Genomic DNA, 13,345 nt, shown 5'->3' with positions numbered 1-13,345 from the left:
TATTTATATTACACTAAAAGTTCTAAAGGGTAATTAAATGATGTCTTTATGAACAAAACAGTGGTGAAACGAATTCAAACCAACTGACAAAGGATTGAGGAAAATAACTGAACCAGTTTACAATTATAATTACACCTCTATACATCCACCACCACTCAGGCACCATCTGTATGAAGACTACCCCACCTCCATTTACCTTTCTCGTCAGGGCTACCAACACAATTCCTGCCGTAAACCCGTCTTGCTCGGGAAACTGGACCCGGTGGAACTGTTGGGAACTACTTTCTGCACCAGTTTTCCATTTTTTTCCTGTCAATAGTCCCATCCGCCTCCATCTAGTCTGGCATATTAATGAATGGATTTCACTCTAGCTACCTTTTTTTCTCCTGTACGTTACTGTATCCTTCGCTTAACTGAAAAGATCCTTCACAGGATTTTATGTTGAATTTTTTAGTTCCTCGTTGGGCGAGTCGGCTGAGTTCTCGGCTAGCACTCTGCTAGGCCCGAGTTCGAGTCTCCGACCGGCCAATGAAGAATTAGAGGAATTTATTTCTGGTGATAGAAATTCATTTCTCGCTATAATGTGATTCGGATTCTACAATAAGCTGTAGTTCTCGTTGCTAGGTAACCAATTGGTTCTTAGCCACGTAAAATAATTCTAATCCTTCGGGCCATCCCTAGGAGAGCTGTTGATCAGCTCAGTGGTCTGGTTTAACTAAGGTATACTTAAGTTTTTTCTACCAACTTTCCACCCATAACAAATGAGGTGTTGTAACATGATTCGTGGCTATATACTAGTCATGGTGTAACCTTCAACTATTTAACTTATTTGAGCATGTACTGACAATATTATTATTCCTAACTGGTTTGAGCGGTCCAGCTGCCTGAGCTGCTTTTTTATCTTCTCGAATTAGTATTTTAATGATCCTTTTTCGTGAGAAACCGAACTTCATTTCCTATAATACACCCCGCGAATTTCTCCACTTTCATATAAATTATTTTGATTTCTGACAGGTTAATATGAAGTCGTACTTTACGTCTTATTGTCACCATAGTCAAGATCCAATAATCTATATTTTTTCCAATTATTGCCCACTTTCAAAATACTGTACCCAATTTCGATTAGATCACTTAGTTTTCAATCAGCCAAAGCTTTATGTACAGATTATCTTCGTGCGAATTCTTAATGTATCAAACATCATTTGATGGGTTCAATAAAATCTCTTAATCCATACATTACACGTAGCACTATCGAAAGGTTTTTAAAATTTGCAACACACCAACACATTGGTATTTTCATCTCACTGGCTTGCTCCATTAAATATCTAATCATCACATCCTCTTCTTTTTCTGTAACTAGTTTGTTCACCCTTCAGAATAGTATCAACTTTCTATTCTAATGTATTTAAAATATTTTACAGAAAAATTAGTGACTTCCATAATTATCAATTTTTTCCCCAATCGTGGAGACCTTTACAATGGTCTCCAAAACTAATTAATACGATTAAGACAATGTAAATATATATAGGTCGTTGACACTTGTTACATAAATAAACAATTTCCTATAATCCATGGAATTTACCCACTCAGAAATTATCCTAGATATAATGTCAACTATTTATGCTTTTGTAAAATGTTTTGGATACTTAGGAACAAACCCTACTTGACAGAGTTGATATAAACTACCTTACAATAATGAAGACACGTGTTGACATTGCTGATTACTGCTAAGAAGACACCGTCTGATTTGACATTCAGAAATGTCAACTTCTAATGCACATGTAAAATGTGTGTGTGTGTGTGTCCCTGATAACCTTGGCGATGATATGCATTTTATCAGTTTATGAATAATCTTTCCAACAAGTGTTAATCTTTTGACTCATGTCTGCTGATGATGGAGTTATCACTCATTTAATCATATTCAGTATCTCATACCTAACTGATAAGGAAATAACTGGAACACGAGATAAACAGTGTAAAACTGAAAACAATGACGAACGAAACCTTTGATATGGGATTATGTCGTAGACTGGAAAAATAAACACAGGTCACATGAAACTTCCCCCATCTTTTAAATTAAATTACATAAATATTAAAAAAAAGGCGAACACACTGATATGGTACTGTACAAGGCTTCGCAAGCTTCCTTAGAACAGACTTTATAGGCCCCAGCTGGATTACTTTCTGCCATTTATCATCAGTAAAAAAAAAAAGCAAACACACTAATGAATTTAAACACAGTACAAAGTACGCCAACGCTTTTATTTAGTAAACATTGAGGAATACCAAAACAGCATGTCATGACACTGCACAGCAGTAGATTCAGTTATTAATGATAATTTTTCTGTTACTCTTTTGGCTTCTTGAGAATTGCTGTCAGCCAATACTGCTAGCACTAGACTTCAATATTTGCAACAATCTCCTGTAACTTGAATTTTGGGTCTGGGACCACAGATCTCTTGCTACTCACCGAAATCGATTATATTGGCTGATGCGCCACCTCTGAAGTGAGAGTTTCCAGAATCGTATCCTCTGCCTCTTCCACGAAAACCTCCACGGCCTCGGCCCTATAAATAATAAACATTTTAGTAAGAAAACTTTCATCAATTTTACATTTAATCATACATATTGGACCCCAACACACTGTGTGTGTGTGACAGAGAGAGAGATAGAAGCAAACTAACTTCAATAAAAAACAAGTACTAAGATAACCAGAAACACACAAAGCCTTTAATGATGCATATAGATCTGGAATTGGACCAGGGAATAGTTTAAAATTAATTTTTACCAAGCACACAACCGTCACTAATACATAATCATGTGCAGTTCCTAATTTTTTAAAGAGATTATGAAAAAGTACAAAATACAAACAAAAGTCAAAGTCAAGTCAATAATGTGTATCTATATAATATCTATCTATATAAATATATTTCATGTAGTCCATTATTGTGTTCACATTTAATACCAAAAAGGTTTAATGAAAGTAACATTCCTTGCTTACAACACCTGTAATATAAAATTATTACATAAAAATTTACAATATAAAGTAATATGTACATAGACACAAATATATATATATATATATATATATATATATATATATATATATATATATATATATATATATATATATATATATATATATATATATATATATATATATATATACAGGGGAAGTCAAAAAAGTTCCAGGAAAAACTCAATATACTTTATTTAAGGAAATTCAAACATCATTTTCTACATATCTACCATCTAACTCTATACACTTTTCAAGGCGCTGTTTCCACTGCAACCCCTTCTTTTGTAGAAATTTGGGGCCTTTCTATTAAACCATGTTGAAACTGCATGTTTAGCAGCATCCAAAGATTCAAACCGACTCTCTTAAGTGTTCCTTTGAGTTTTGGGAACAGGAAAAATCTGAAGGGAGCAAGATCAGAGGACTATAAGGAGGATGTGGAAGAGTTTCCACCTAAATTTCCGTAGACTTCTTGCAACCCCTTGATGAATGTGCTGGAGCGTTATCACGGATGGAACAAAATTCTGCGGTGCAACTTTCCTCGACGTTTTTAGCCAATGCAGTCTTCAGTTTTTGCAAAACACCTTTTGTAGTAGTTCCCGGTGATTGTTTTTGTCCTTCAAGGAAATCAATCAAAATCACTCCTTTGGGAGTCCCAAAACACTGTTGCCATAACCTTCTGGGCAGATCTCGCACTTTGAACTTCACTGGTACAGCTGAACTCTTGGTAACCATTGCTTTGATTGAATTTTACTTTCTGGGTCATATTGATGATCCAAGTTTCATCTCCAGGTAACAATCCGGTCAAAAAAACTGATTCATTTGATTCAATCTTTCGTTAAAACTGCAAGAGAAAGTTCAGCTCTTTATGCAGTTGGTCTTCGCGCAACGCTTTGGGACCCAACGTGCTGAAAGTTTACTCAAACCAAGATTTTCATTTAAAATTGAAAATGCGGAACCATGGGAGATCCCAGTTTCATTAGCTATCATATCGATAGTAATCCGACGATCTTCATCCACTAGATTCTGCACCAAAGCCACAATTCTTTCATTTTTTACAGTCGATGGTCTTCCCTCTCTTGGTTGTCTTTGAGGTCCCTCCCGACCATCCTTAAATCGCTTTATCCAATCATAAACAACTGATTTAGATGAGAAGAATCTCCATAAACTTGTTGCAAAGCTTCAATAATTTTTCCTGGTTTCCGTAATCAAGCTTGGTCAGGAACTTGATGTTAGCTCTCATCTCAAAATTTTTATTTTCCATGGGTTCAAGTTTACTTTTCTGAAGCAGATGTTAACACTCACGGTAGCAAGAGGATGACTGAGGTAACAAGTCTATATGGATCACTACATCACAGATAATTGTTTACAAGTATTTTAGTTGTTTCATTCCTGTAAAATACACATTCTTAATTTTCCTGGAACTTTTTGACTTACCCTCAATATATATGCAATATTTACATATTTAGATATTCGTCTCTCCAGCCTATTAGCTAGGATATCAAATTTCATGGTGGCTGGAAGACACCCCACTAGGGGGGACAATGTAGGTGTCCTATCCCAATATCGCACAATATTGGGGAACAGAAAGCCATTAGGGCACAAGGACAGGTCATGATAATAAATGGGGTATTAGCGGACTTAGTTAGTCTTAACTATTAAGACCCTATTTCCCTATGACCTTTTGTGCTGGCTGTTATTTGCTTCTATCAGATGTACCACTGTCTTGTGCTTGTTGGGTAAGAATCAAGGGGATGAACCGTGACCTGACCTCACTCTCACTCCATTCCCAGACACCAAAGTGCCAAGGTCACTTCACTCTTAACCTCATAACTCCTGGTGCTTTTTATCCTCCCCCATTGGCCATGTGTCGGAACTTCTAAGAGCGGCTGGAATCCATCTTCAGCAAGCAAGCTCCATGCACAGATGCAATATAGTACGTCCTGAAGTCGCAATTAATGCCAGTGTTCTTTTCCTATTCCTGAATTTTTCAGTATTTCCAAATTTTCATTCTCTTAAACAGATCCCATTGTTGCACCCAACATTCTATTGTACATTTCCTCATGAATTGGTAAGAAATAAATTAAGTTTGTTCTGTTATAATAATTAGAGCATTCCCAATTCATAGTGTTACCATGTGCTAATTAAAGCAATTAATAATTCCCTCCATCGTAAATAATTAATTTCATGTGAGAGAAAGTCTCTGTAAATGAATGTGAGGACTGAATTCTTTTCAGAAATCCCGTTGTCTGGCTATTCGCAAGTTCTCCCCAGAAGAACTCAATTCCATCTTGCCAAGCCGTGCAACATACACTTCTGCAATCGACAGTCTACAAAGGGCCACGTGTTAGGCTCTCAAGTGTTAATGTTGTGCTATGTAAAACAATATTATAAGCCAGTCTTAGGCAGTATATAAGATTTGTAATATAAAATTACATAAAAATTTATGTAATAATATAAAGTAATATGTACAAATATATATGTGTGTGTGTGTGTGTACAACGTAATCTGTTTTGTACGGAGTTTAAAAGGGCTCCTCTAAATGCTTTTCAAACAGCAGAATCATATTTTTCAATCGACAAAAGTTGTCTTTGTCACTGGTCATGTGGGTAATTGACGAGTAATGTTCGTATTTATATGGAATATGCAGGTATGGAATAATGACATTGGTGGTATTAAAAACTGGTTGTCCCTATATCACATGCTGTATATACTACGAAAACAGTTCAGTAACTTCGACCTTTTTTTCTCTCTCTCACCCACATTCAGCATCAACACTTTACTGCCATACAGGAGACTTAGCTCAATCATCCCTTTATAAATTCCCACCTTGGCCTTCATAGACAAGTCAAGGCGTCCCAATATTTTGGACGCAAACTACTACCTTTCTAACTTTATGTGTTCTGTAATTTACCTCTCCATTCAACTCACAACCATCCGTTTTGGTTACTCTAAATGCGTATGCAAATCAAACAGTCCCTTCTTCCATCATCCATATTATAATTTTTTCCTCCATCTTCCACATAACCTTACCCTATGCTCACAATTACTTTCAGCTACCTCTTGTAAACTCTTTCAAACATCTTTTCTTTTACAGCTTGTACAGTCCTTTCACTATCTTCCAACAGCATTGTATCATCAGCAAAATTCATCCACTATGCTTCTTGGGAATTTGCTTATATGCACCCACATCTATTGTCCTTTCACTGACTCCTAGCATTACTGCATCCATAAAGATATTAAACAGCCACAGAAACAAACGTAACCTTGTCTATTATCCATTTTTACACCACATCTGTCAAACTCTTGTGTACATATTCAAACGGATGCTTCATTTCCCTCGCAAACAGTTTGTTATTCAATCAATCATTTATCTTCTATAGAAATATTTTTCATCACCTCCACATGGCCCAATTAAGTCTATTGCAAGCACTTTCTAGGCCTATATATGCCACAGTGATTTTTTCCTTGACTCCCAAGCTTGGCAGATAACTTTCATAACGAGCTCATAACAAAAATTTCATGACACACTCCTCCTTGTCTAAAACCTGCACTGTTCTTACCCTGCCACGCCTTACTCTTTCCTTATCATTCATACCTCTTCTTACTTTCTTAAATCCTACCTTACATTTTCCCTTACTTTCTTAATTCCTACCTTACACTTTCCTTTCCCTTATATACAAAGTAATGTCACGCCCTACAGTTCTTCAAAGGAACAATTACCCTTAACACCCATTCATCAGCAGCTATTCCCTCATTCAAAGGAACAATTATACCTAACACCCATTTATCAGTAGCTATTCCCTCATTCAAAGGAACAATTATCCCTAACACCCATTCATCAGCAGCTATTCCCTCATTCAAAGGAACAAGTATCCCTAACACCCATTCATCAGCAGCTATTCCCTCATCCAGACTAACTCTTGTCACTATGATCAACCATCCAGTCACACTTAAGTGAGCTGCCCTTCAAACCTGGCAAATAGTAACTTCCATAAGCATTCGTAACCTTGCATGAACCAGATCCACTTGTGCATCATTTACCTCTACGTGACTTCCATCTTCCACATTACAAAACATTTCAGAGTACGCACACCATCTAACCATTCACTTCAGACTGAATTCCTAAATTTGCTTTTTTTTTTTTTGAGATCCCTTCCTTCCACTGTTACACATTTTTTATGTATATTAAATGCCTTCTTTTTCGTTCCATCTGACCTTAACGGACCTCCTGTATTCGAAAACAAACTTCGCTTCCCTCCTGATTTATATAAGGGTAGAACTATATAGTAGCTCCGCGGCGGCATCTGCCTTCTAACTTAACTTTTTCTATAGTTTTTTGGTTGCTAATTATGAATTTACCTTTAATTTTTGGTGCTCGAGTGTAATTAACCTGTAATTAACCCTTGAAGTTCATCCAACAAGGTAGGGACCATTAGGAAAGTGGGGTTATTGGTGGGGTATACCCTGGGGACAGGTGATCTGTTACCTCCCAACCAACAACCTAGGAAACCCAATGGGAATGCGGGGTTCTGGGTGGGGTATACCCACAGGAGAGTGTTTTTTGACTGTAATGGCTCACCCACACGTTTCTACCCTACAATTTGGGACCCCATAGGGTGCGGGGTTATGGTGCTGACGAGGCTTGAGAAACCAACCAAATTTACTTTTACAGCAGCCCAGACATGAAACCGCTAAATAAACAGAGAACAAAACAAGAACCTTAAATGAGCCAACACAAAGAGCAACCCCTCCAATTACTGCTATGCTCCCAACATTTATTGGGAGCCATTGTTCATCCTCACTGAGAAACTGGAGTTTGGTACTGAAGTGAAACTTGGAGTTTGAGGACTAACTTCTTCCCAACACTTATCTAATCCAATCACGTTGCACTGTTATCCCCTTCACAGGAAAATTTCCAAATTTTGCCACTCAGACTAACAACATGCCTCCTCCTTTGGGGCTGTCCTTTCGGGTTCACATATCACGTCCTACATGACAGGGGCACGGGTACGCCTGTTTTGAATGGTTCTTATTTCGTCCGGCAAGTGCAATAATAACTTGTTAATCTGTTATCCCCACGCATGAATCTAACACACCCTGCATGTAATCCCCCAAACTGTAAGTTTACACAAAGAAAAAAGACACATATATGTTTTTGTTTAATCTTGTAATCTTGTAAGTTTCAACGTTATTGGTTGCACTTACCCACTATTTAACTGAGGTAACAACCCCGGGACCAGTACTGAATGCGGTGCAGGAGATTATATCCCCCTGAACCTGGTCACAAACACGGCAAAATGCATTACCATGCCAGCCCAGTACTAAACTCAGCGAAAATGTATCTGTAACCCCACACACATTTTTTCGGGTAATAACAGCATCATTCTCTCTTGCTTCCATATCATAACAAGCTGGGTTTCCATTTCGAACCTACAGGTAGTCCCGTTTATGACGGTTCCGTTTCTGCCACGTAAACCGAAAATCGTTGTAAACCGAAAATCGTCGAAAATCGTCAAAAAATCTTAAGAAAACCTTTACTTTAATGCTTTGCGTATATTGAAAACGATGTAAACTTCATTTTTATTGAGTGTTTCATAAAAAAAAAAAGCCTCCAAATTTTTATTATTCTGCCGTCCTGGAGCCATATTTCTTCCGTCGTTACCCCCCCCCCTTTCAGCTGCTCCTCCTTTTAAGTATGGCTCCCTCTCATTTTCCCCCTCAGCCAGTGCCCCCATAACATAACATGTCCTCCCACTTGTTTTCCCCCCACCCAGAACTCCTGATTCTCAGCCCCCTTACTGTTGAAGAGTTACGGGCAAATGACACTTGGCTGCCAATGAAACAAACACGCCTCCATTATCAGAAGTCAGAATGTGGAGAAAAACTAGTTTAAAAGGTAAACCAGGCGTGCAGAGCTAATGCACTTAGAATTGGCTAACTTTATTGTCCTTTCATCCAGAGCTGAAAAACATAAAATTTGTTGACACCTTGTATGAGCGTTATCTTCTCAAACTGAATGAACTTTCATATTTGACAGTGGGACATGTGTAATACAGGTGGCATGGATGATTACAGCAGTAGACTCCAATGTTTCTGACAGAAGTATGTAAACAGACTTGGAGGTATAGTTGACTCCAATGTTTCTGACAGAAGTATGTAAACAGACTTGGAGGTATAGTTAATAAAGTTAAATTATTATGTACCCTTTGGTGTATGGCAATGATATGTCATTCGAGACCTTTGGTCTATGGCTATGATATGTCACTGAAGATCTTGGTCTATGGTTATGATGTGTCATTAAAGATCTCAATCTATGGCTATATGTCGTTGAAGACCTTTGGTCTATGGCTGTCATTGAAGACCTTCAGTCTATGGTTGTATGTCATTGAAGACCTTTAGTCTATAGCTATGATATGTCATTGAAAACCTTTGGTCTGTGGCTATGATGTCACTGAAGACCTTTGGTCTGTGGCTATGATGTGTCACTGAAGACCTTTGGTCTATGGCTCTGATGTGTCACTGAAGACCTATGGTGTGTGGCTATTGTCATTGAGGACCTTTGGTCCATGGCTAATATTGTCATTAAGGACCTTTGGTCCATGGCTGAGATATATATGTCATATGAGACCTTTGGTCTAAGGCTATGATATGTCATTGCAGACCTTGATCTATGGCTATGATGTGTCATTAAAGATCTCGGTCTATGGGTATATATCACTGAAAATAACCTTGGTCTATGGCTATGATGTGTCATTGAAGACCTTGGTCTATGGCTATGATATGTTATTGAAGACCTTGGTCTGTGGCTATGATATGTCACTGAAGACCTTAGTCTAGGGCTATGATGTGTCATTAAAGATCTTAGTCTATGGCTGTATGTTATTGAAGACCTTTGGTCTATGCCTATGATAAGTCATTGAAGACCTTTGGTCTATAGCTATGAAATGTCTCTGAAGACCTTGGTCTATGTCTTTGATGTGTCATTAAAGACCTTGGTCTGTGGCTGTATGTCATAAAAGGCCTTTGGTCTATGGCTATATGTCACTGAAGACCTTTGGTCTATGGCTGTATACATAATTGAAGACCTGTGACTATGATATGTTATCGAAGAACTTTGGTTTATGATTATCAATCAATCAGTCATTTCCCGTGGCACCCACGGGGATGCACAGAGCCTCGATGAACTCACGCCACCACATTCTGTCCTGGTGTAACTCCTCAAGATCTCAAAACTCGCCTCGTGGTGCTCCTCGCCTCACTGTCCTCATTTCTCCTACACTACGTCTTCTTTTTAGTGCAGCAGATAATTGCATATTTCACAAGAATTGTTCAGATAGTGAAACAAGCATGAAATTTTACTACAAGTGCTCTTTAAAGTTCCCTCTATCCGAAAGGGCGCTGGCCACGCAAAAAATTTAATATGGCGGCCCAAATTCAGATGGCGGCCAGTATCGATGATTTTGGCTAATTTTTCACTAGAATGGCATGTATTTGCTTCTAGCAATATGGTAAAGCTCTTCCATATATTTCTTGTAGAATATTATGTTTCTGTAGCTTCCCAAGTACAGTTACCTTTAAATATGGGGGCTATATGGCTGCCAAGAAAAGGTAGAAACAATAATTATAATGAGAAATAATGCCCGTTCAACAATTATCGTTTAAGCATGGATCTTAGTTTCTGTGGTTTTAGATCTAATGAGGCCATCTCTTTCGAATAACTCATCAATTTTGAAGGAAAATTAATAAATGTAAAAGAGTGTATGTCTGCACACAACCAGGCACACTGGTGACATCACTGCTGTGTAACTCAGCATGGGGTTCAGTGCCAGCTAATCCAGCTTTACTAATCCTGTAGTCTTAGACTAGTAACGTTGTAGTATAGTTTAGTTTAGTGTCCCAAATGCTTTCTAACAGCCCCAGACCAGCTATAGTTAGATAGCCGCACCTGAATAGACAGGATGTGCCAGCTGGGTGAGCGGAGCCAAGGGTATGGGGCTGTACATGATGGTTCATGTAATTACCCGGATGGTGTACAGATCACACGGGACTTAAATGGCACTGGATGAATGATCGGGCTAGGTGTAGAGATCCAACCTAGTTGGATCCATACAGGAATGTGCTTTGTTTAAGGTGGTAAAAGGATAACCCCTCGGCCTTAATCAAAGTAGTGAAATCATTGGCAGAATGTGATGCCAATCCAATATTGAGCAGTAGAAAAAACAAACTGGAGTTGTGTTGTCTTTGTCAGAGAGGACAAAAGAGGTGAGCACTTGACATCACCTCAAGTCATCATGTCCTAGACCATGATGGGTACACAATGCTGGCAAGAACACCTCCCATGTTCAGTAAATTAATGAAAATGCCACTGATAATGGATCCAGCAAAGGCTGGATGAAGGTGATGGCATAGAGCCACTCTCAGGAAAAAATGCAGCAAAATACCATGAACTGTAAACGCTTGTTTAACAACACTAAACTGGACCATTAAAGAAAGCGACAATCCAATGACCAGACCAGCAACACTGAGACTAGTCATTGCAAAACTGCGCCGAACCAGTCGCGACAATGAAGTTTGCATTTTCTGTGAAAGTGGCACCTGCATCTGATCTCAGACAGGCTAGTACTAAGGGCTTTGACTTGGAAATTGCGTGAATGTGCAGAGATACTTAGTGATGGCAAAGCTCCTTGCTAAGTTGACTGGTGGGGATGTCATTGCACAGGAGTTTTTAAATATCCACCATGCCTGTCTTTGTGCCTCTCAACAGAAAAAGGTCCTACCTGAAGAGCCTTGAGAAAGACCAAGGTAGCACTGAGAGTCAAAATCAGATGTGTATCCACCTGAACCTATCAGAACTGATGACATACATTGTTGAAAACAACCTTTGTTCAGATGATCCAGTCACATTTCGGCTGGCAGACATTTGCCACCTCTACCAACAACGTCTGGAACAATTGGTGTAGAGTCACCAAGTGTAAATTCCACGAGACTCAAAGACAAACTTCTGGCAGAAATTCCAGAACTTGGAGGCTCATAAATCTAAGCAGAGATGTATTACTTGCATTTCAAAAGGATGTGGGAAAGCCTTGCTCAATCATCTGATCTTTCAGAGGCAGTTATCATTGCTAAACAGCAAATATTCTCAGAAAGTCTATACTTGATCATCAGTCACGGTTTGATGGCACATTTTCTGGAGGCTTGTGTACGAAATTCTGTGCCTCCTCTCCTGCTCCAGTTTGTAGGATGGTTGAGCATGGGGGCTGACATCAAGTCACAGTTACGATTTGGAGCATCAAAGTCAGACCAGGCCATTGCACAGCTCATGCAGTTCAACTGCTACTCCTGATACAAAGAGGGAGTAACAACTCATAGACACTCCAAAGACAGAGAAACACCATTCCCAGTCTACATGGGACTCTCCAGTCTATGCCAAAACCAGGAAGAAAACCTGGTTGAAATGCTACATCAGTATGGCCTCAGTATCTCTTATGACAGAGTAATTGAGGTCTCTGCACAGTTAGGAGATGCCATGATTATGCAAATATGTGGAGGAGGGTGTTGTCTGTCCCCAGTACTGCGAAAAGGGTTGTTCACCACTGCAGTGATGGACAACATCGACCACAACCCATCTGCAACTACTGCCACTACCTCCTTCCATGGAACTAGCATCTCATGTTTCAGCACCCCACCAAGGAGAACACTGGACAGGAAGGACAGCAACTAAAGTTTGCACCTGAGAAAGTGAGGTCGGTGCCTGGTTGCCGGACACATTCACAAACATCTCACCAGCTTCCTTTCAAACAAAGAACCCCAGCCACCCAAACACTGCAATACCAAAGCACCCACAGATATCTTGGGGCCACAGCTTGCACTGGAGTATCAGTGGCTGGGAGCAGTCAGGTCTGGTCACCCAGGGAAATAGATGGATGCAGTGAATCAGACGTGATCAGCTCATCACGCTTCAATGAAGAGAAGCCCAGAATTTGAAGTAACCATAACTTCATTGCTTCCTCTCCTCGTGATCAGGCTCATTTCTGTTGCTACGATCAAACACGTGATGCAGAAAGTGCAGGATGTCACTGATTTTCTGAACCCTGGCCAGATACCATAATCACAGCTGATCAGCCAATCTATGCCGTAGCAAAGCAGGTGCAGTGGCAGTAATGATCAGTATGGCGTAAGACAAGTATCTGGTAATGTTTGGTGGTCTGCACATTGAGATGGCAGCAATGACATCTCTTGGTACTCTTCTTCATGGCAGTGGTTGGACAGGAGCTCTGGTGGAGGCAGGAGTTGCTTCATCTGGAACTGCAGAATCCTTCCTGTCAG

The 13,345-nt window shown here is 39.3% G+C and overlaps 2 protein-coding genes across 5 annotated transcripts in view; one reads left to right on the top strand and one right to left on the bottom strand.

Moving 5' to 3' along the window:
- LOC136836086 (vacuolar protein sorting-associated protein 26C) overlaps positions 1 to 13,345 on the top strand; it is a 340,756-nt gene that overhangs the window by 227,657 nt on the left and 99,754 nt on the right. The gene's annotated exons all lie outside the window — the stretch shown is intronic.
- Positions 1 to 13,345, bottom strand: part of LOC136836111 (uncharacterized) — a 169,609-nt gene that overhangs the window by 154,460 nt on the left and 1,804 nt on the right. Inside the window, exon 2 of the mRNA XM_067100102.1 lies at positions 2,471 to 2,567. Coding sequence (XP_066956203.1) covers positions 2,471 to 2,567 — 97 coding nt within the window. The remainder of the gene's footprint in view (positions 1 to 2,470; positions 2,568 to 13,345) is intronic.

Source organism: Macrobrachium rosenbergii, chromosome 56, assembly GCF_040412425.1.
Source record: "Macrobrachium rosenbergii isolate ZJJX-2024 chromosome 56, ASM4041242v1, whole genome shotgun sequence".
In the NCBI taxonomy this organism is placed as follows: Eukaryota; Metazoa; Arthropoda; class Malacostraca; order Decapoda; family Palaemonidae; genus Macrobrachium; species Macrobrachium rosenbergii.
The sequence above is the reverse complement of the archived record's forward strand: the minus strand, read 5'-3'. Positions and strand labels throughout refer to the sequence as shown.